The sequence below is a fragment of the Varanus komodoensis genome, unplaced genomic scaffold (assembly GCF_004798865.1).
Source record: "Varanus komodoensis strain SLA01 unplaced genomic scaffold, ASM479886v1 scaffold6_4, whole genome shotgun sequence".
NCBI lineage: Eukaryota > Metazoa > Chordata > Lepidosauria > Squamata > Varanidae > Varanus > Varanus komodoensis.
In genome coordinates, this window is record NW_025336347.1 from 18,651,994 (window position 1) to 18,676,036 (window position 24,043).

A 24,043-nucleotide genomic window follows, 5' to 3' on the forward strand; every position below is an offset into this window, starting at 1 on the left:
GTCTGCAACTGCTGGGAGGGGGCATAGAACAGGAGTGAGACATGCCCGGTACAATCCTTCTCCCCATGACATGGCATCGGGAGAGGAGGGCTAGCTAACAAGAGGAGTGGCATAGACTAAGAGCCTGGCCTGCCTCCAAAAGTGCCCTCCAGAGGGGTTAGGCCCAGGGTTACTCAAAAAGAGGCTTCTCAGAAGTAGTTTCTAGTTTGGGTTCAACAAGCCACTCTGTGCATGCTCAGAGAATTTTTTTTGCTGGTTATGCTTTACTGAATGTACACTAGAGAATAAAGAGTTTTTGAACGGTCTGTTGTTTTGAAGGTGAAAAGGGGAAACCTAGCTCACAACACTCTGCTACTTTGATCCTAGGAACAGGTAAAAAGAGAGGAATAAGGCTTCTGAACATAAATGAGCAGCCATTAATGAAAATCTCATCTATGAATTTGTGTCATCCTTTCAAAAATGCTATTTGTGCTGATGGTAGTTATCAGGATTTTCAGGTAATGAAGGAAGTGGGGTAGGAGGAGCTCCAAGTTATGAATGGAATCAGAAAGACCTCTTCTCAGTGGAGGGTCTGAGTCTTATGATTTTTGCCTAGATTGGAATCTCATTGACTCTTTTTTTAAGGAGGTGGTGATGGTGGAGGGGAAGTATTGCATCTCTATTAATTTTTGAACAATAAGGACAGTTGTGGGATCTCGGGCCTGGGACTAAACATTTTTGTTTCCTGGGGTTAAAGAAATAATTGGATAGGTGGCAACTGAAAATCACAGGCAACTTGTCATCAGACTGGAGCAAGAACAAGTGGAATTCTTTTCCACTCCTTTTGCAGCCTGGGTGGTTCAGGAAGTGCTCTGTGATCATGACAACAGCAAAAAAGCTGATGGAAGGCAGGAAGAGGCTGGCTAAAGAAGGAAACTATTCCATGAATAGACCTGGGATAGAAATATTCCATCCCCATAGTGGATACTCTCAGGCATAGGCCTTCCTAATTTTTCCCAAGTCTTGGGATAAAACATGGACTAGTTACAACATAATTGTGTATCTATGAGATGTTGACATTAGAGTCACTCTGATATGCCTGATCCCAGGTAGGCCGAAGTGGTACAATCAGCTGAGGATGAAAGGAACTGCATTACGTTAAGGCCCTGGATCTACAGTCAGAACCTCAGACAGGAACCCATCAATGATATGTATGGAAGGGCCTACCATGGGAGGGTCCAGAGTTGGCAGGAAGCAGGCCCAAGGGGCTGGCAACAGAAGCTTTGGCCCTAGCAGGTAGCGTAGGCAGTGGCTCTTTCCTGGATATACTGCAGAAGGCTTGTCACATTTCTCTCCAGTTCTTGCAGAAGGGTTGCTTTTTCTTTCATTTCTTTCTCATTGGACTCAAAGCGCTCCTCCAGCTCTGAAAGAAGGGGCGGGGATTTTCAGAAGCTGAAATAAATACTCACCAGAGTCACAATATGTTGTGTTATTAACCAGGAGGCAGGAGGTTCAAGATCCACCACAACCAATAGGAATTCAGTGGTGACTCAAGGCGAGCATATCCCCAACTCTTGGCCTTATGGAGATAATAATGACAATGACCTCGCCTTGTAAGGATTACAGTGATCGAAAGCACCTTGAAAACTGAATTGGTGTATAAATGCTAATGTTGCTGTTACATTCTTCTTTTGATATCAAAGCTGCTCCTAATGCCCCCAGACACAGCTTCCTGCAATACACAAATGCCATCTTGACAAACCCACAGATCACATTTGAACTCTTTCCCAAGTCAGAATTGTCATTTTTCTTCCACAGCTCTGGTTTCTCCTACTGTGATTCTGTTGTCATTTAAAAATACAATGCATGCCACTCTCATGCAGCATTGTCAGTGACCAATGATTTAGCTCCAAATGACTTTTATTTAATATATTTCTACCATCAAAAATAGTTTGAGGATTGGATTTTGCTGAACCCCTGTGGCATCCTTACCTTCCAGCTTTCTCTTGCTGCCGTTGGCTTTGTCTAAGAGAATCTGGGCTTCATCCCTCAACTTTTTCAGCTTGAGCAGTGCATCCTGTGGCTGGTTCCCCAATTCATCCTGCAGCTTCTGGTATCTCTGCATTACTTTCTCCACCTCCTAGGAACACATAGGTGAGATTGCACAGTATGGCAACCCATCCTGTGAATAAAGCCATGCAATGTGGCTCATTTGTGGAACAACCCATGGTGTATTCAACAAATGATCAGACTCACTGTGGGTTGTTCTCCCTCCCTTCTCCCTCTGTTCTCCACCCAATATCTGGGTGCTTGTCTCTTCTCACTGTTGTAATAATGAACCCTTGTTGCTTACCCCAGGTTTCCCCAGCACACACTTCTCTGAGATCACTTTTGGCAACCTCCAAGGCAACACTTAGTGATAGCCCCTCCAAAAGTGCTCAACCATGCATTGGAGGGTCTGGCACTGGTTCATTTTCCTTTTCAAAACACTTCTAAGAACAAGAAATCTGCACATACATTTTCATTCATATTTTTGATTTAAAAAAAATCAGTCCTGCACAAGTGTAGAGGTGCATACTTGTGGGGTCCAAAATGCGAAGCCTCACCTGGGCAATATATTGGGAAGCGTCTACTGTCAAAATGAAGCAGGAACCAACCAAGTACATTGATCCAGATAGGCTGTACATGGGATTATTTTTTATTTTGCACTCTATTTATAGCTGTCAAAAGGCAAGCTGTCAAGGGAAGCAATGCCATAAAGAATCTTTGCTTGTGAAAAGACGATATAGACTCCCCATGCTCTGCTTTGCAATGAGACTTTCCAGATTTTTGGTGTTCCCCCAATAGTTCCCACTGCTCCACCTTTTCTACTCTTTCTCGAGGTGTTCAGCAAAGAGGAAAATACTATCCTACCTAGGAATGTGAGAGGAATGTGCCTGGGGTTGGGAGTCCATCAGATTCCCTAAGCTTGGCTCCCTGGACTCCAGTCTGCTTTGCAGAGGCCCAGAGTCTGAGTTCTTGACAAGCATGCCCAGCATTCAAGGGATATTCACTAGGAATCAAGCCATTTAAAAGGCAGTTGTTCCTCATGCTGAAGATGACTGATCATGGATTACCTGCCAGGAAAGCAGCCTGACTGTTCACAACTGGAAGCCAATACAATGCGGCTGTAAGCTTGGTTTCTATTAAGTCACAGACACTCTGCCATCTTGCACAGGATCAAATTCCTGGCATTGGCTGCATAAAATGATTTGTACAGACTGTTTTATCCAGATTCTAAATGTCTCAGGCAGTTATTCTAGTGCAGAGGAGACCTCTATGAAGACAGTTCGGCAGGATGCTGCTACACAACAGCCTGAGTTCCAGTCTGAAGATGACTGTTCTCTGCAGGCAGGCTGGGGGTACCACACACCATGGGGCCTTGGCATTCTTCACCATCACCCATCCTACTACATGTTGTACCCAGGTCGCTTCATTTCCTCTACAGCAAGGGCAGTAGATAAGGCAAGCAATGTTTCACCTGAAATTGACTTTGAGCACAGAACTTGAATTTCTTTGGGTATTAACCGTTAGATAGGAGGAAAGAGTCATTAACATATGTTATGGCAGAAAATGGAAAGAATTAACGCTGGTGGCAGAAACAACTGGAATTATTAGTTTGGCCATTAAGAGGTAGCTTCCTTATTCATAGCAATGGTCTAATAAGCAAACTAAAACAGCTGCCACTTGGGACAATGGTAACGCAAGAGGGTTCTCACATTTTCTAGCTGGCCTGCAGCAGTTGTAGCACGCTCCGCTTTTGCCTTGGCCTCTTGGGCCTGCAGCTGATTGGCCTGGGACTTCTTCTGTAAGGTAGTCACATCTCGTGCCAGCTTCTCAAGACGGCTTTCCAGACTGGACTCCTTGTTGACCAGTGTCTGGAGCTGTTGCTGCGCCTGAAAGAAAGGAAAAACCACAGGATACCGTCAAACACGGATCTCTGGGGAGCACAGGAAGCCATCCATCTAGCCTAACTGACTGGCAGCAGTTCTCCAGGATTAGGCAGGATTCTTGGAATACATGAGTCTTTTAACCGGTCACTTTGCTGAGGAACCTGCTTCTGGATTTTCTGCAGATTTAAATCAGCCTCTTCACATGTATTTTTCTCTTGTTCTGTCTTTCTATGTTCCATTACACTGCCACAAGGTGGCACTGAGGCATATTGAAACTAGGACAAAACCCCCACTTTTCATTCCAATTCATTTTGCCATTTTCAGATATTGGCTTCCTGGCTTCCTGTAACTTGAACCTGTTATTCTGTGTCCTGCACTCTGGGATGATATGAGATCCTGTCTTCCTCTTTGTGGCAGCCTTTCAAGTACTTTTACAGTGCTATCATATCTTCCCTCAGTCTTTTCTTCTGGGGGCTGCACATGTCCAGTTCTTTCAATCTCTCCTCACCGGGCTTTGTTTCCAGACCCTGGATCATCCTTGTTGCCCTCCTCTGAATCCTTTCTAGCTTGTTTGCATCTTTCTTAAACTGTGGTGACCAGGAATGGACACAGTACTCAAGATGAGGCCTAATCAGTGTTGAGTAGGGGGAACTAGTACTTCATATGATTTGGAAGTGATACTTCTATTAATGCAGCCTAAAACAGAATTTGCCTTTTTTGCTGTCACATCACACTATTCACTCACATTCAGCTTGTGATTTACAATAATTCCAAAATCCTTCTCACTGATTTCATTCTCTTGTTTTCAGCCCAGCATTCTTTGAGTTCAATTCAATTTGATTCTGAGTTCAATAGCCAACTGTGGATCCACCTGATAGTTCCATCTAGTGTAGATATATTATGTTCACAGCATTTCCACAATCCGTCAGGGAGATTACCCAGTCAAAAACCAAATCAGATTAGTCTGCAGGATTTGTTCTTCCTATACATGCCCTTTTTTTCCAGATCATCTCTAAGCTTTTTGTGAAGCCACATGGGCTTCTTCTGTTGTCTTCTACCCTTTTCCTAGTTGGAATTGTTCGTAATTGTGCCTTTAGAATTACCTTTTTAAAAATTCCCACCCATCTTGGACTCCTTTTCTCATTAGAGTCACTTGCCATGGGATTTTATTTATCATTACCCTGAGCTTATTAAAATTAGCTTTCTTGAAATCCAGGGTACATGTTTGGCTGCATTTGGTTTTTGCTTCCTTTAGAATCAAGAATTCAAGTATGGCATGGTCACTTCTCCCAGAGTTCCTGTAGCTGCCACTTTGTCCACTAGGTCTTTGCTGTTGGTTAGTATCAAGTCAAGGACAGCCATTCCTCTAGTTTCTTCCTCCACTTTCTGTTGGAGGAAGTTATCAGCAACACCTGTTAGGAATCTGTTAGAGGGGTCGTGTTTGGCAGAATGTGTCTCCCAATAGATACTGGGAAAAGTGAAGTCCCCTGTAATGACAGCATCATGCCTCGTGGATACACTGGCAATTCACTTTCCAAAAGTTTAATGCTCTTCTTCTCCTTGACTGGGTAATGGACTCCAACCACTGTGTTCATTTATTCCTTGCTCCATTTATATTAATCCAGATGCTCTCAATGGGGCTACTAAGCTCATCCTTCTGTATTTCTGTGCAGAGATATGTATCTTTTCCATACGGCCGGGGTGGCCAGACTAGCTCGATGCCACATATGGTAATTGTCAGATGTTCAAGAGCCACAAATGGGTGCCCACAAGTGGCAGCAGCAGGTGAGAAGCAGGCACCCATGGGTGGTAGTGGCAGGTGGTGAGCAGGAAGTGGGCACCCATGGGCACCAACAGGGGCGAGGGGCAAGCCACAAAATAAACTCAAAGAGCCACCTTGGTTTGGCCAAGCCTTGGTTTGGCCACCCCTGACATATAGTGTGACTCCTCTTCCTTTTCTGTTCCTTCTGTTCTTCTTGAACAGGTTATATCCTTCAATTGTTGAATTCCAGTTATGGGAGTCATCCCACCAAGTTTCAGTTATACCTTTCAAGTCATATTTACCCTCCTGTATTAAGAGTTCAAGTAAATGCTGTTTGTTTCCCATACTCTAAGAAATACTCTCTAGCATTAGTATATAGACATCAAAGACCATGTGGTTTGTACTTTAGCTTTCTTCCTACATTTTCTGGAAGACTATAATTGGCACTGTGAGAGCTGCTCCCTCTGTTTCAGTGGATAAATCTTTGTCTGTTGTTATGCCCTGGTGTATTTCTCCCCCCTCTCCCCCCACAGGATTCAATTTAAAGCCTCCCTAATACATTTCTTTATGAGCTGGCCAAACACATTATTTCCAGTTCTTCTAAGGTGCAACCCATCCCTTGCCAGCAGTCCATCTTCTGGAAAGTGTAGCCTCTGGCCTCAAAATCCAGATCGCTCAATGTTGGCACTACCTTTGCAGCCAGGAATTGACTTGGAGTATTTTTCTTTCCTTGTCTATTCCTCTTCCAAGAACTAGAAGGATTGAAGAGAAAACTTTCTGGGCCCCGAAGCTCTTGACTTTCCTCCCTAAAGCTTCTTGCATTTTGCTGAATACAAGATAGGTTAATGTGTCATTCAAGAGTGGAAAGGAAGGAAATAATCTTTAAAATGACTACTATGATACTCAAAGAAAATATATCTGCAATATGAGGTGAAATGACAGCCCAGGCTGAAAACAAATACCGGAACTGCCCACCTCACCTGTGTGACTGTGCCTTCCACATTCCGGATGACTTCCTTTGCACTCTTCATTGCTTGCTTTGCTGCCCTCATTTTGTCCTTAGCATCTTCTAGTGCTGCATGTATTTCAGTGATTGTTCCCTCCACCCCTTCTGCTCTCTCCCTAAATACAAGGGCAGAGAAAAATGCGATGGAGTCTTGTATCACCTTAAAAACTTGTAATGTTAGTGTAGTTTAAGCTTTTGTGCCTGAAGTCCACTTTATAAAATTCAATAAAGAAAGATCATATACATGCACACACCCCAAGTATCTAAGTAACAGAGATGTTGAAACAGAATGGACCAGTCTGCAAGCACTAGTCATTTCACGCCAATTTACAAAAATAACAAAAAGATTATTGAGGGATGGTGGAACTGCTAAGAAGGGGACAGAGGCTTACACTTGTTTTTCTTCTTTGAAGGTCTACAGAAGTGCTCCTGCAAATCTTTGGAAAAGAATGCAAAATTCCACAGGTTTAAAAAAACTGGAAAAAGTACTCAGCCAAAAGGAACTATTGACATGCATGCCAAACATATACACATCTTGTAAGAAGAGATGGTCACAATTCTAGGGAGTTTGTTTTAGCTTTTCTAGGATACAGTTTGAAGCAGTACAAAAACAAGTATAGCTAGGATCACCAGAAACTAGTGACTGGTCTAGTTTGGACAATCAAGCGACCCATGATTGACAAACAATGGTTGTTTGTGAGTGCATAGGAGTAAATTAGCTTCTTCTAACAGCTTGCCTGCTTCTGCTTTGCTAAACAACTCAGGAACTACTGTTCCTGGGTGTTTTGTCATGATGGCCAAACCTGGAACTTTAGTTTGATGAGAAAGAAACAATCTAGTGTTTTAACCCAGGAACAAGCTACGTGTTAAAATTCTGGATTAATTTCTCCTTTAACAACAGAGTTGGATATCATGGCAAATACCTGGATAGTTTAGCAAAGCAGAAGCAGGTGAGAACCAGCATGCTCCCTCTCTCCTGAGTGCTCACAACAACCCACGGTTAACAAATCATGGGCTGTTTGATCATGTGAACTAAGTATGAGGGAAGGATCTAAGAGCTACTTCAGTGTGCTTTGATCAACAGATTTGGCCTGTAAGCTAATTGTCCACTTTATTAAAAGCAAGACTTTAATGAAAAGCTTCACTAGCAACAACTTTAAAAAGACTGACTTAGCCTGCTCTGCTTTCACCAGTAGTTCCCTGGCATGGGTCAGATCACGCACGGTGCTGTTCAGGATCATGTCCACTCCCTTCAACTGGCTGATTCCATCCCTGATCTCCTTAATCAGATTGTTGATCTGATCATGGCTGCTGGGCAGAGAGATGTTCAGGACCTGCTGTGCCACAAGTTCAATGCTTTCTGGATCAGCACCTTCCTCTAGGAAAACAAGAAGAGACCCTTGCTGTTAGATGTGTGCAGATATGCCTATAACCATTCAACCCTGTTTCCCATGCCAGGCTTTGACCACCACCCCAAATCCAAATATCTGAATATCATCATTATTATGGCATAATTTGGTTCAAATATATTTGTATCATTAACATCCTCTCTTTTTTCCCCATGAGAACAAGATCTAAACCTGGAAAATGAAGGAAGTTGACAGGAAGAAAATGGACATGTTCAAAACATGGTGCTGGAGGAGAGCTTTGCAAATACCCTGGACCAACAGAGAGATGAACAAGTAGGTCCTAGATCAAATCAAGTTAGAACTTTTCCTGGAAGAAGAAAAGACAAAATTGAAGCTGTCATACTTTGGGTACATCATGAGAAGTTAATCATGCTAAGGAAAGCCACAGGCAGAAAAAGAGGAAGATGCTATAGATCCATTAAATATGAAATGGATTAATTTCAGGAAGGAAGCCCCAGACTTGAGTTTAGAGGAGCTGAACAGGGCTATCAAGGACAGGACATTTTCGAGCGCTTGCATTCATAAGGTCACCATAAGTCAGAGAAGACTTGATGGCACACGGCAGCAACAACATGAAATTAATCACTTCTCATGCCACATTTGCCTTACGTTCAGAGTATGCCATGGTTTGCTACCTGCTAGAAAGTCCTTTATCTTCTGGATGAACTCCCTCAGCTTGGCTGTTGACTTCTCCACACGGCTCCAGGCTCCTTGAGCATGGCCCAAAATGTTGTGAGCATGGCTTCTGGCATCTTGCGCCAAGTTCTGGATATCTTGTACCTAAAGTTGAAGCCACAGCTTAGAACTTCAGGGTGAGATGAAGTAGGAGTATGGCATGGTGAACGAACACACATCATGACAGCACAAGTCTTGCACAATGCAAGAGCTAAAGGTGAGTGAGTGAATACTTGCCGAAGATTTTGATTTTCACTTCTGTAAAGAAATGCCTAGAAGCATCAACGAATGCAGGGGCAGGACTAGAAAAGCTTTTCCTTAGAGAGCAGGACTTATTTGTATACTGTTCATCAGAACTTTCCATAAATCCTATAACCTGCACTTCTACTGCCTGTCCAAATCTTCATGTTGTGTGTCAGATGTCATCCAAATCAGTTGCTCCCCTATACCAAATCCTTTGATACTTCTAAGGTTTTGAAGTAGAATAATTATAAAATATATGATAATTGATTTACATCATTGGTTTGGAGAGCATAACCTGGGCTAGTTGGATGCAGAACTTGGGAGGTTTCTTGTAACAAGCACACCTGGCTGAAAGCATCAAAAGGATCTTTGGGACCCTGCTAAATCTGCAACAGGTCATATAGTGTATCATATATTATTTAGAACTCTGAAACAAACTTCCTATATTTAGGGAATTCTTTGCACATCACATTGTTCATTTGCTAAGGAATCCTTGGAAAGAAAAGAACCCCTAAGCATTGCTAAGTATTCTGGGGCATGTTGTATGAATGGTAGCATTTTGCATGTGGATGCAGACAAGGTGTTTGGATGAGTTTGACCTAGTGCTTGTATGCTTGATATTTGCCCAAACTTGGCTTATTATATCTAAGAAAGACAGAATAGCCACTTGGGTCTGGGAAGTTGTAAATTCTTTCTTGAGAGAGGAGGCAATATTTCCTGCTTTAAAAGAGTGGTGATCCAGCTGCTCCTGAGGAAACCAAACTCAGATCCAGAGGTAGAGAACTCTGTAGGCTGCTTGCTAACATCGCCTTCTTCGGTGAGGTGGTTGTTGATCAACCCTAAACATTCTTGGATTAAATTGGTCTTCTAGATCCATTTCAATCCAGTTGTAGGTCTGGTTTAGAGACAGAAACTACTTTGGGATGACCTCTGCTGCAAGGGAAGGGGGGAGTGCAACTCTGATGATTCTTCCGGACTTCTCAGGGGCTTTTAATATAATTGACTAGGGTTCTGAACTCTATAAGAATCTGTCCCTCCAAGCTTTCCTGGACTTCCTCTTGTACTTGGCCCAATTAAAGTAAGCTTAGCCAAGAGAAAGTCTGTAAATGCTTGTGGACTGGCAGGAGATTTCCACTCCAAAATGGATTCCTCACACATCCCTGTTACTGACCATTGCATCCATCTGAAGCAGCTGTCTGGGTTGTGGGCTGCTGGCATAGTGGGGGGACTCTTTTACAGTAGTTCCATTCCTACTTAGATGTTCACTGTTAAGAGCTGGTCCAGGAAGTTTACTGCTCTGTGCCATGGCAATTATGTCGCAGGATTCCACAAGGCTCAGTTTTATTCCCCATACTATTTAATAAATACAGGGGACCACTGGGGAATGTTATCCAGGAATGTGAACTGAGGTGCCATCAGTATGCCAGAAGCACACACCTCTACCTTTCCTTTCCAACAAACCTAGGTGAGGTAGTGTGTGTCCTTAAGTGGTACCTGAGTAAGTTAATGAAGTAGAAATGGGCCAGCAAACTGAAGCTCAGTTCAGGCAAGACAGTGGTTCATCTGCCTGCTTGAGTGGCATTCAACCAGCCTTAGTGCATTTGCACTTTCCCTGAAAGACCAGGAGCACTCCTTGGGGTTGCTCCTGAATTCATCGCTTTCATGTGAGTTCCAGGTGGCCTCAGTGGCCAGGAGCATCTTTTGTCAATTCAGGTTGATATAGTAGCTGTGATCCTGTCTGGATAGAGATAGACCAGCAACAGTTATCTGCACTCAGGTAACCTCCTGATTGGATTATTGCAATACATTGTACATGGGCTGACTGTGAAAATGGTACGAAAGCAACAGTTTGTGGAAAATAGAGCTGCTATGTTACTAACTGGGACAATGATTTGTTCATGTGATGCCAGTACTTCATCAGCTGCCCTAGTTTCCAATCCTTTTCTGAGCCCAATTGAAAGGATTTGTGTCGACCTTTAAAGCAATAATTGGCTTGGAACCAGACTAGCTAGAGGCACATCTTGTACTGCGTGTATCCACTTGGCCATCTTCGGGGACCCCCCTCCAGTTCCCCCACCAAAGAAAGCTGTCTCACTGATAGCACCCCACTTACAGAATAAATACCTCAAAGAGGTTTACCTGGTCCCTGTATTGTTATCCTTTTGACACCAGGACAAGATCTTTCCTTTTCCAGTCATTTTAGGTCATTGTGGCTGTTTTTTCAATTCCTGTGCTGTTTATTGCTTATTATATTATATTTTTATTTTAAATAATTGTATTGCATTTTATATTTTCACCTTCTTTTAAAATGGCATATTAGTTTTTAATGGGTTGTAATCTGTGTAATCTGCCCAGAGAACATTCATTGCTGGGAAATTAAATATGTAATTAATAAATGATAAATAATTGTTCAGTGCCCAGATAACACTCACTAAGACTCTCAGGCCACACCATCAGCCTGTGTTGCCTGAAAGCACATCTATTCCCAACTCACCTTGGTTATTCAGCACTGCAAAATAATAGCAAAAAGTGGTCAACAGTTTTTTTGGTTTGGTTATTGTTCACTTTATATTTATTATGTTTTAGTTATAACATTTATACCATTCCTCCTCTTCTGTATTATTCCTCTTCTGTATTATAAGCCATTATCATCCTTTTCTGTAATATAAAAATTGGCTGAACCTGTACATGTCTGCTCAGAAGCTAAATGAGGTCACCCAAAAATAAGTTAGTAGACACATACTTGGGTGACTCATCTGTGATGAAAAAGTATATTTGTTTGTAAATTAAAAGAAATATTTAACACCTTCCACAAATAGCTAGAGGATGAGCTGTGTCCATTGTTTTCAGATAACTTCCAAATGTTGGGGATGTCAGCTGGAGAAGGGGAAAGGGAAAATGGGATTGGCTTGTTTCAGATCTTAACAGTGGGGATAGGCTAGAAGGAATGTGTGCTGAGATGTTTTAAAAATATCCCCCTCAGTACTATACAGGCAGATTTAACACATTTGACCTTTTCCTACATTCTACAAAATTCTCCACTCTGCTGGATATCAATAATTTGCTCAGTTTGGAGATTAGGCATCAGACCTAAGCTCTTGATTGCTGTATAACACAGCTGGGAATATTTCAGGAACAGGCATCAAACAGACCTACAAAGCTCCTCTTCCAAGTTGAGTGAAGCCTTAAATAAAGCACTCCTGTTAGGATCTGGAGACCCTAACATAATGGGAGAGTCCTCATCTTCATTCTAACATGTTATCTCTTCCTTACATGCCACTTAGATACACTGATGCTGCCACTGTACCTTATTAGCAATGGTGCCCAACTGACTGGCCATGGTCTCCAGCTGCTGAGAGATGTTCTGGGCTGTATAGACGGCATTCATGGACACAGGCAGTGCTCCGGTGCAGCCAGGGCCTCCACAGTGCCGTTGGCCTGAGCTGTCTCTACAGGAAGCTCCTCCACAGGGGGCTTGTTCACAGCTGTCTTCTCCAGAAGCACCACAGATCTAGACCAAGACAGCAATCCAGGATTAGTCCAAGAAGACAGGTATCTGATGTGACCCCAGTCCCCTGACAAAACAGAAGAAAGGTACTGAAGTCAGATATATCGAAGTCTGGATGACTACTCATATCTTCAAGAAATTATCCCTGCTTCCCTCAGTTGTCTTGCCCAACCCCATCTCCCATGTGGAACTCACTTTCTCATTGATCTTGCTCAGGTTGAGGTTGTTAACCCTTTTCTGGATATCACGTAGTGATTTCTGGTGAGCAGCTGCATTCCTGCGAAAGGCCTCTCCCTTGCGTCTCAGCAGCTCAACAGTGGCCTGGCGTGTGTATTTGGCTTGGCCTACTGGACTTTGTGGCCCTTGAACTGAAGTGTTTGCTCGCTGCTGGGCCTGTTCTGACTGCTGGAAGGATGCCAGGATGCTACGGAAAGACTCTGCCAGCACAGGGAAACCAGACATGTTTCAGAAAAGGAATGTTCTTGCCCGTGACTTGCGTGGACACTTCTTTTGTGAGGTCACTGTGGCTATATTTCTTACCATTGAAGCTTGCATTTGTCATCTTTCCCAGTTCACTGCTGAGGTAGCTGACTGTGCGGTTAAGCTCCCCTAGCTCTCGCCTCAGTGTGCTCAAATGGTCCCTTTGTCCTGCAGCTTTCTGCTCAGTTCTGCCCAGATGTGAATCTGTGGTTTGCATCTGTTGCCATAGTTCATCCATGTCTGCCCTGAGGAATAGAGCAGGGGTGGCAAGACTTTATGCTTGTCAGTTCTACTTTGGTTTTTACTAAAACCCCAAGATCCACCAACTGGAAAGAGATGCAAAACTGTGTCTCAGGGACTGGAGGCGCTGTCGCCCTATAAGGCATGCACTAGAATGAGTTGCTGCACAAATCTATTAACTTCCAAGTAACTACAGATCAGCAATTCCATTCAGGCTTAAAATGGCTATTTTGAAACAAATGGGTGTTGAAGATCCCAGATAATCACCCAGCGATCTACCAGCAGATTGCCCTCTCCCTTCATTTCATTCCCAGAATATAGCATGTACATCTGAAACCTCACTATCCTTCTGCTTAAGGATCCTCACAGGGCTTGGAACTCTGACTTACTGTTAATTCTTGAGGAGTGAAGGGTGTCTCCAGCAAGGGTTGGGCTGAAGGTAAGAAGTGGAGTTGTTCCACTGAGGTTACTGCCAATGGAGAGGACAAGGAAGAATGCATGGGCTGCAGTAGAAGCAGTCTTGCTAGGCCTCTGACCATGCCATTCCTTCCTCTGTCAGGTAAATTAAGGGGAGAGAGCTGAAGGCAGCAGCCATGGCAGAGCCATAGCCAAAAGAAGCGGCAAGTGCCAGGAGCATGCAATGCAACTAGCTGTCAAAGTCTTGAACATGTGAAAGGAACGTGTGAAAGTTGTCCCCTCCCTACATGTCCAGTAGGGAGGGGACATAAATGCTTCCACAAAATCCTTGCAGAAAGGATTTAAATAGTTAGAGAAAAATGAATCAGTACCATATATCCCTGTCATTGAGAATACTCCCCTGTTTCTTTAAACACTTGAAATGTAAATTCAGTAGGAAATAACATATTTTCTGTATCCAAAAAAAAAGTAACAAGAAGACATACTGAAAAGAGAGCATTTCAACCAATACAATCAGATCAGTGAAAACAAACCAAATAATAGAATATTATCGGTATATTTATAATGATAAATACCATTGATAACTTAGGTTTCAGCACAATTGTCAATTGATTGTCAATCGTCTTTGCCTTTGGTATTGCAGCTTTGTAATTTCTACTGACTATTTTAACATATAGGGATTAAGGGATCTCAGATTTCTCCAGTAAGGTTATTGCAACACAAATATATTTAGTAAAAATAAAATCAATATTTTTTTCAATCTTCTACTTTGCCTTCTAAATCTCATCATACTTTACAGTAAATACTCTTTAAACCATGACTAGGTTTACATCACACAACAAGCTACTTTTTAAAACCCTTTTTTGATCTTTAGAAACCATGATGAGAAACAATGGCTGGGTTCACACATCATGACAAACAAGTCTGCATGGTTTCTCCAGTGTGCAGAGTTTTGCCTGAACTTACCAGTCAGATGACTGTGTGTTCCCAGGACAACACAGTTTCCATGCTCCCCACTCCATCCGCCTGCTTTCATCTCACATTTCAGCAGTTCTTGCAAGTGAAATTTCCTTCCTCACTCTTTTGTTCCCTATGGACCACAGCAGCTTCTTCTGATTGGTTTACTGAGGTTCGGAGAAAGGTTTTCTCTGTCCCTGCTCCCAAGTGTACCTGCATCTCTGCAACACTTTCTAGCTCCCAAATGATTTTTAAATTAAATTACAATAAACATTTTTGCCATGTTTCTCACCTTCTCCTTCTATACATTTACTTGCTTTCTCCCAGTGATCAGGGAGATGGGCACATCACTTGGCCAATAAGAATAAAGCAGGTGATGTCACATATTGCAAGGGTAATGAGGGCAGTAGAGAACAGATGCCTGAGTGACAGCTGATTTCCCCACAGGATTCTATGGTGTTCCCATACCAACAATGGTAAAAGGCGATTCGGGGTCCAGACAACTGGAGGAGCTACAGTGAAGCGCAGACACCTTAGAACAGACCACTGATTCTCTCTGTCATTTCCAGAAAACTAATGGTACCACACAGAAATGGCACAACTGGATCCAGGTGACATGACAGACCAATAAGGGTAAAAAAATACCATGGCTTCTCATGATGTGTGAACCCAGACAATGGTTTGTTCAATGGTTTCTGCTTACCACATGGTTTCTTGCAACATCCAAACCTGGAATCAAGGTTTCCATGGTCCTGGTATTCAACTCCCACAGAGTCCCCTGGAAACAGCAAACAGACTAGGAACCTCTCCAGCCGTCCAGACTTTGCTGCCCATCTCTGCCTAGTAACAGACATATCACCGCATGCCTTACTCCTATAGGGTGCTCTTTGTTCCCATCCCTCTCTGTTGTGATCCAGAAGCCCACCTATCATTTTCTAGCTGCAGAGAAGCATACAACAGTGCTGGAAAGTACCACTTTCTGACAGCAGATGGCAATCTTAGTTGTCATGCCCTTTTCCATTTCAAAATATTTGAATACTTGGATACATGTAAGCAAAGGGAAGAATGCTATAATGGGGTGGGGGCAATTAGATTATGGGCAGAGTTTATGGGCAGCACAGCTTGGACAACAAAATAAAATTGTAACAGGTATACTAGAAACAATAACTTGCAGTTTCTAAATAAAGAAATCTTTTTAAGAAAACAAACCTTTCTTATACCACTGAAATAAAAAATATACTTTATTATAAAACAGTCCTTCTTGCTAAGAGGGTTTGCTTTGGGATTGGGAAGATTTGTCCATGTTAAAATAAAGTCCGCAATGCATTTCACTGGGGAATGTTTTCTTATCAGTGTGGAAAAAGATTGGATAGGGTTCAAACATGAAGATGTTTAGGAAAACATGTATTTTCTGGCAAAGAAAAGGAGAAGGAAGTTTAGTCTTCATGCTCACTCAAAAGGATGCAAAGGCATATGACGGGGAGAAAAGCAACTGGTATGCAGGATTGTGAGCAGCGGAGAGTAGGGGAAATGGAACTGATGGAGAAGTGCAAAGCAGGGACCAGCGCAGAGGAGCTGAGGGAAGGTAAGATCCAGTGTGACATGAAGAATAGGGTCAGGGATCTGGGAGATCTGGGTTCTAATCCCCACTTCACCTTGATTTTCACTGGGTGACTTTGGGCAGTCACTCACTCATAGCCTAACCTACCTACCAGAGTTATTGTAAGGATGGAGTGAAGAACTATTTAAGCCATCTCAGGTTTCTCAGAAGAATAGGAAAAAAGGTAGGATATAAATGGATTGCAATGTAAAAAAAGTAGCATCAGTAAGACAAGAAAGGAATGAGGAGGGATAATGGGTTGTTGAGGCACTTCTGCTGCCTGAAACTAAGCTGAAAGAAGGAAAAGGAGGGAGATGAATATAGCCAGAATGGATTGATTCCAGAGGATACCATCTCTGGGAATACGTACTACCTGAAACATCCTGGACTAGCAACAATAATAGGCAGGGAGGGGCGATAGAAGGCAAAGGGTATAGGGGAAGGGTCCACAGCTTGTCTGCTTGGATTAGGCCTCTTAGCAAGGAAGATGGACACACAGCATCATGAGGAATAATGAGCATGTGCTTACATATCAGGTATACCCCATGCTATGCGGCACATGCTCTCTTTATCTGCCACGATAAAATTAGTTTATGATGAGAAAGACTGTGTATCAGTAGTGTTAGGCTTCATGATATTAAAGATACAACATGGATGTAACCTATCACTTGCTGAGCACTAGACAGGCCCTCTTTTTTGGACTTGAACCAGCAGGCTTCACTGTTCATCCATTCCAGCTGGTGGAAGGGAGGCTCACTGATGGATTACTGATTGAGAATATGCTGAACAAAATCTCCTTGTAAGCAGACCTAGATCTGGCGCATTGTTTTCCTTGGGAGTCCAAAAAATCTTGAGCCCACTACAGTGGCATACAGGAGTGGAGAATAGGGTGACAGATAAGTCTCCATGGCTGGTCATTAAGGTAAAGGGTGGAGAAAAGACCTTTTCCTAGTGATGGAGCAGAAAACAAGAAAATGGTGTTTACAGGCATGGTCAGGGAGACAGAGGGTCCAGCAGAGCCATGCACATGCTCTCTGCTGGTTTAGATGCATGGAGAAACCTAGCTGATGTGCTTGTGGTTCCTGACAATCTCAAGTTTCAGTATATCTTCAAGTGAGGGAAGGGGTGTGCGTAAAGATGTTCTGAGGGGTGAATTTGAATGGAAAAATTGGAAAATTACTTCTTCAAAAGGAAGCTTTGGCCAAGGAGTATGGGAAGAAAAGAAAACATGGAGAGGAGGATAGAGAACACACCCAGAAAGTGCACACCAATCAGGGGAAAGCAGGTAACATAGACAGGGACTGATGCACCTTGGGATTCAATTGCAGGCATGGTGGCTGATGGGATACACAGTAGCAGCAGCTTTGAATGGAGAGGATGGAAACCACTTGCTAGTCTGTCATTTTGATCATGGTAAAAAACCACGGAGCACAGTAACTGGCAGGGCTCCCTGTGGTGACATGAGGTCCATGAGGGTCAGTAAGTCTGCAAGGTAGTCGTGCCATCCTACCCACGTTGACTTACAAGTCAATCCTGCTGTGCTAAGGGAGCTTACTCTCAGGTAAGTGTACAAAGGATTATGTCGCAGGGCAAATAAACGTGACAATATGCACAACCTGTATTACACTCCTTTGCAAACTGACTTTGGATAAAGTGTCCCACCGAATCAATGGGACACACATCTGAATAACATACACAGGATTGGGCTACATATGTTTAGTTTTTGGGTATTTTTATATAATTAGTAATGTGTTCAGTACTGCTGGCACATAATTTTACACAAGTGTTATTTCAGAAAGATCTATGGCAGTGGTGAATTTCATTTTGGAAAGAGGAAGGATTAATGTAAACTATGCCAATGCATTATACAAGTAACGTAAGATGGGAAACCAAGCTGAAACAGTGGGTGAACAATGTGCTGTGACCACAGGCAGGCATGTTATCTCTCTCTTTCTTATAACCTAAAATAACGACTTAATCGGTGACATCAGAAGTCACAGATAGAAAGATATATTGGAATTGAGATTAAGATGAGGAAGAAAGCTAACTAGGGTTACAGATTCTCAGGCCTAGGGGCCAGATCCAGTCTTCCTGATGTTCCAATCTGGCCCTCAGGGGTCCTTCAAAAGGACACCCCCCCCTTCCCCTTGCTCCATGCCTTTCCCACTAACCACCTTTCATTTGTTGGTGCATTTTTGTGCATCCTTCCCCATTCTTAACAATGGAAAAGCTTCTTCTAAGGCTTTGTTACTGGCAGCAAGAGCAATATGCTGGCATTTTTTGTAGTTTGGCCTGATCCCCTTTTGTATTTGTCCCTATCTCTTTCATCTTCAGCCCCAGCTACCCCTGGAAAGAGGTCTCTGAGAGGTCTTCAAAGTGGAAATTGAATCTCTGGCTGAAAAACATTCTCCATTTCTGCTTTATAGTGCAAAAAATAAAAATTAAAAGGCCTCCTGTACAAGTGCTGAAGCTGTAAGATCTAGGAAGCACCTGAGCAAATAAGATCTCTAGAACAGGTCTAATTCTGATCATATCCTTCCCTGAAAATTTCTAAAAACCATAGTTTGGCTAAGGCATTGACAATTCTATAAGGCAACCCCCTTAGTTAAAATGGCCAGGGTAGAATGATTATAAATCAGTTTTATATATTCAGTCTGGATGTGACCAGAGAAGAAAACTGATATACAAAATGAAGATTAATATTTGAAATATCAACCCATTTCTGGCATGTACCCACTAAAAAACAAACAGCTTCCCTGCTTTTGGCCAATATTAGTTCTATTAAGAGTAGATCCATTAAAATAAATGCAGCTTAATTAAGTTACAACTAAACAACTTAGTCCCTTTTAATTTCAATAGGTCTTCTAATTCCACTCACCATAATCCTGGCGCATTCCACCTCTGCCTACCTGATATTTGCCAGAAAGGTGCTGAGCTCATGCAATAGTGTGCTGCTTGGTCTACTTCCATCGCCAAGAAGCTGCTCCACACGACCCAGGCTATTCTCCAGCTTGCGCATACGGCTGCTGCTGGCTTCAGGTATGGGGCCACCTTCCTTCAGGGCTTGGACTGCATCCTGCAACTGTCGCAGGTGTTTCCAGAGCTGCTCCAGCACAGCATCCCACTGACTGAAGCAAGGATGGCAGGGAGAACAGTGAGGAAAGTTCTTCTTGAAACCACGCTGACACTGGTCGCAGCGTTGTCCCATAAAGCCTCCTCGGCATGGACAGTATCCAGTGAGACGGTCACACTGCAAACTCTCAGACCCTACTGGGTCACATTCACAAGCTGTACAGTGCAAAAGCAGAAGTCAAGTCAACATGCAGTACAATAAAGGTTCTGATCACATGCATGGAAAGGGCTGGCGAAAGCACTTAAGTAACTGGCAAATATAAATCCACTTGCACAATTACCCTAACTGTGGGGGGCATTTTTTGGTGATGACAATATTGGGCCAGTTACCATTCATAAAAAGTGAAGGATGCACACATAAGTTCTGAAATAAATCATTGGGCAAATTTGCCCAGGTAGCCATGATGAATTGGTTTACCCGTACAAACAAACCACAGTGATTCCAACAGATGATCAAGTTCATCATGGGTTGCTGTCCCCCTCTTGTGGATATCTCAGGGTACACCATGAGAAAACTGAATAATTTCCCTGCTGCATTCATGAGCCAATTTGGGTTTGCCATGGCTCCCCCCCCCCACACTTTAAAATCTTTTCCCTTGGAGATTGATAAAGCCAGCTGTCAAGGCAGCTTTCACAATCCCTGTTTCACAACCACATCCATTATTTTCCAAATGCCCCAGTGGCACCTTCTGGGGCAGTCCATGGTTGCTTGACAGTTGTTTTTATTGTTTTCAATAATGTTCACAAATGTTTCCAATTTTTTTACCTACAGTTGCACAACTGTGAACATGGGTATTGTATAATGGGGTGCTTGCAGGCAAAGATAAGCAGATACCCTCCAGGAATTGCTCCAGAGACTGCAGGTAAGTGAATTTTCCCATTGGTTACACATGACAGCTGTCAAAAGACAAGCTATCAAGTGTAACTAAAGATCTAAGCAATCTTAATTTAGCAAAGGGATGGAGACTTGTTCAACCCCTTCATGGAAAGATTCTCAGGATTTTGGCAGAGACTCGTGTGTCCCAAGGATGCCCTTACTTTTGCACATGTTCCCAACATTCTATCATCTCAGGAACATTCATATGCGGGAGCATTTTAAAGGAACTGTTCATAGCTGTCAAAAATGAGGACTGCAAAAGCTGGCTTGATGCCTGGTTTTCACAATCTCCAAAAAAAGAGAAAAGTGCAAAAAAGCCACTGTGAGCCAGAAATGCCTCACAGTGGCATCAAGAATGTGGACAAGCCAGTACAAGCTGCTTCCAAGTAAAGCTTTATTCTGCACACCTTTATAATCTTATCTATATTGATGCTATGATGTGCCAGAATGTGTGGGGAGGAGCAGGCCAGATTATGAAAGCCCCTCCCTGACCCATCAACACACACCCATGAATAAATCATCTTTTGAAGTAAGTGCTGCGTGCACTCATGTACACACACATATTCAGAATATCATTGTCTGCTCCAGACAGAATCTCAGTCCTATCTGGACACCCTGGTACATTCCAGATTATTCCTTTTCAATTGAGGAAACCTCTTTCTTTTGAATTATATCAGGGCCCCTGGCCCACCAGAGTAAATTCCAATCCTAAAAGTCCCCTAGACTTTTAATTTTCTAAATAGGTGGATCTGGGTATAAGTGTAGGACATGATCAGTAGGAACTTGAGTCTGGCGCATGAGAGTAGCCATTTGCAAGAGGACAGTCCCCCAAATATCTCTGATTTTGCAGCTGTACAGATATTGAGAAGTATCAGTGTATACACTGTGTGGGACAGAAGATGCTTGCTTGTACTATGTACTTATACTCACATAAACACTCCTGTTCTGGATCACCCCAGTGATCTTCTTGGCAGTGGGAGCAAACACGCCCCCCAAAACCTGGCTGGCAGTGGCATTGCCCTGTGAACTGAATAGAACAACAGGTGCCAGTAAGAACAAGGACAATGGCACGCTAGAATGTGGATACCCAATCTGATGCCAACAAAGCAAGGTCACAGGTGCTATCCTGGCATCTCTCCTCTTTGTCAAGCGCTTGCTTGCTTACCATGTTGCAGTCTGACCGTAATGAATGGGCAGGATCACAGCTGCAGGGCTGACATCCCAAGTCATTGCCAAAGCCCCAGAAGTTGTGGGCACATCTGTCACAGTTCTTGTCTACCACGTTTGCACGGCAAGGGCAATTTCCTGTAGTTCGATCACAGTGGCAGATGTCTTCAGAGCAATGTGAAGGGAGAGTGCCTTGCTCATTGCAGGTGCAGCCTGTGGGGGAAAGGAAGGTATTGGCTAGGACAGAGAAGAACAGAAGAGCCTATTTTGCAAAGAAGGGTCTCCCGCCTAATACTCTGGATACACAGAAACAGAGCGAGTCAGAAGGGGCCTCCCAGGCCATTTAGTCTGACCCCCAGCTCCAGCTGGCTCCACTCATGACATGCCTGCCATGTACATGTCCAGCCTATCCTTGAACACCTCAAGTTCTTTCAAGCAGTAAAACAGTTCTTTCAGAAAACAAATTTTAATCAACCCAGCATTGCTTAGCTTTATTAGTCAGCTCTTTTTATTCTTCTTCTTCAGGACAACCATTAAAAAAAGACAAATAGTTAGCCAGCTGTCCTGCCAATAGAAATTTAAATGGCCATCATGATAAATGCAGATATTTCACAACCTTTCTATTCTTCTTATGGTTATTTTGCCCAGAAGAACAATCAGGTAAGATCGACTGCAAGTAATCCACCTACCAGCACCAGTTCACTCTCTGCAGCTGCAACAAGAGGTGCTGTTACCAGGGTCTTTGCTAACTCTTAAAAACAAGGCTATTTCCATTCTTTCTTGGTAGATCACTTGACCATGCACAAGGAAAATGTTTTTTAAACTTTGCTTTCAACTCAAATGCCTAGAAACCTCTGAAATACTCATCAATAGGATGCCTCTGAATACACGCAGAGTATTTTCTCTTCAGTGCAAACCATACTAGAGTGCTGTATCATAACGACCAGCCCCAAAGATCTGAAGCCTGGGACATGCTATCAAGGGTAAAGTATGACTTTCAAACATACTTGATCCCTAGCACCTCTCTCCTTATAAACTTTCTCTTTATTTTTAGTCTTTATCGTCTAAATATGTATTTTGTGCCAAGAGTACCAGATGACCTCTCACTTGACAGTGGGCTGCCCTTGTAGATCCCTCTTTCTGGTCTCTTCCTCTTAGCAACAATAGTCTGTATTAACATGGCAATGAGGCCCTCAATAGTTCTACAGCAAAAGAGACTTAGCTCTACCAATAGTCCCATCACACATCTATGGATATATGAGAATTTCTTTCTCATCTGAAAGAGTCACATAAATGCTTTGCTTGCAATGCAAAATGCAAGTGCAAGCTCATTTTTTGGGAAAGACTTGCACATTTTTAAGCTTGCAAAATGCAACTTTAAAAATGCACACTTTAAAATATGCATTTTTCAAAAAGGACATGTTTTACACCTTAGTGGAGGGGGCATGTGTGCATGGGTGTACTTTTTCTGTTCAAGGAAAAGATTCACGCTTGCATTCAGGAGAGAAAGCATGGTGAAACAAACATCAAGGTAGAACAGGAGTGCCCCTCTAAGCTCAGAAGTGGCTCATTTGCCCATCCCTGGCAGTGTCTGCTTAGGCTGATATGAATGTGACCCAAATAATGGGCTGCTCGAGTAGCCAAGCCAACTGCATCCTCCCATCTCTAGGCTACATGGTCTCACAGCCACAATTATGCCAATGGAACACCATTTCTGAGTCCCAAAGCATAAATTCCCCCCAGTCGAGCGAGAGCCAACCACTTCACTCACGTCGGCAGCTCCGCTGGAAGGCATTGCCATAGTAACCAGGCTGGCATTCATCGCAGTGGGGTCCGCCAGTGTGGTAAAGGCAGCGCAGACATCGACCACTGTGTGGATCGCAGGCCTCGGGGTCGCTGGTGTCAATGTTGTTGTTGCACTGGCAAGGGCGGCATGCTCCGCCCTCCTGCTCGGGCGCTCCAAAGTAGCCAGGTGAGCAGCGGTCACAGCGTGGCCCTTCGAGACATGGGAAGTTATTAGTAGCATGTAGACCCACATACCTCATGCAGGTGCTCAGCGTGTCCCTTTCCTTCCTTTCTCCCACATGGTCTGATAGGAACTGGAACTCTGTCAAATCATCCTTTCCACTAAAAGATGCTTTTAGTAGAAAGATGCTTTCAGCCCAGTTAACAGTGGGCCTGTGGATCAAGAAACTGGGAGTCCTCTATTGCTGCCCTCAGAACAACCCCCATCCCTCTTATATTTTAAAAAATGAACAAGCTAGCAAACTGCAAAGGGAAATGTTGTCCCCCAGCACCATCTTTCTTTAGGTTCAAAAGAGTGGCTTTACATTTTGGAGCTCAGCCTCCACCTCTGCTTTGTAGTTAGATTTTTGGGTGCGCTACTTTTCTTTCAATGATACCAGCTCACTTCTGGGAAACGAGTGCCTGGCAGCTGGCCAAGCTCATTGTGGCAACCATTTTATGAACTGGCAACCCCTCTCTCATAGTTGCTATGTTGTGAGCTCTTGAGACTCTCTCAACATTTCCATGATGCAAAGAGGTTGAAAGCCCCTGTGCTAGTTGTTAGGTTCAGGGCTCACTGCTTTGTGCATGTATAATGGTACAACAGGTCTCATACTGTATGACCTACCAGCCATAAAGCTTACTAGGAACTCAA

The 24,043-nt window shown here is 43.3% G+C and overlaps 1 protein-coding gene across 1 annotated transcript in view; it reads right to left on the reverse strand.

Moving 5' to 3' along the window:
- Nucleotides 1–326: 326 nt before the first annotated feature.
- Nucleotides 327–24,043, reverse strand: part of LOC123034382 (laminin subunit beta-2-like) — a 54,649-nt gene continuing 30,932 nt past the window's right edge. The window contains exons 22-34 of the mRNA XM_044451709.1: nt 23,156–23,380; nt 21,383–21,597; nt 21,148–21,244; nt 19,118–19,496; nt 13,055–13,239; nt 12,710–12,951; nt 12,314–12,517; nt 8,724–8,868; nt 7,850–8,057; nt 6,654–6,795; nt 3,738–3,914; nt 1,972–2,119; nt 327–1,402 (exon numbers count right to left, since the gene is read on the reverse strand). Coding sequence (XP_044307644.1) covers nt 1,269–1,402; nt 1,972–2,119; nt 3,738–3,914; nt 6,654–6,795; nt 7,850–8,057; nt 8,724–8,868; nt 12,314–12,517; nt 12,710–12,951; nt 13,055–13,239; nt 19,118–19,496; nt 21,148–21,244; nt 21,383–21,597; nt 23,156–23,380 — 2,501 coding nt within the window. The 3' untranslated portion in view covers nt 327–1,268. The remainder of the gene's footprint in view (nt 1,403–1,971; nt 2,120–3,737; nt 3,915–6,653; nt 6,796–7,849; nt 8,058–8,723; nt 8,869–12,313; nt 12,518–12,709; nt 12,952–13,054; nt 13,240–19,117; nt 19,497–21,147; nt 21,245–21,382; nt 21,598–23,155; nt 23,381–24,043) is intronic.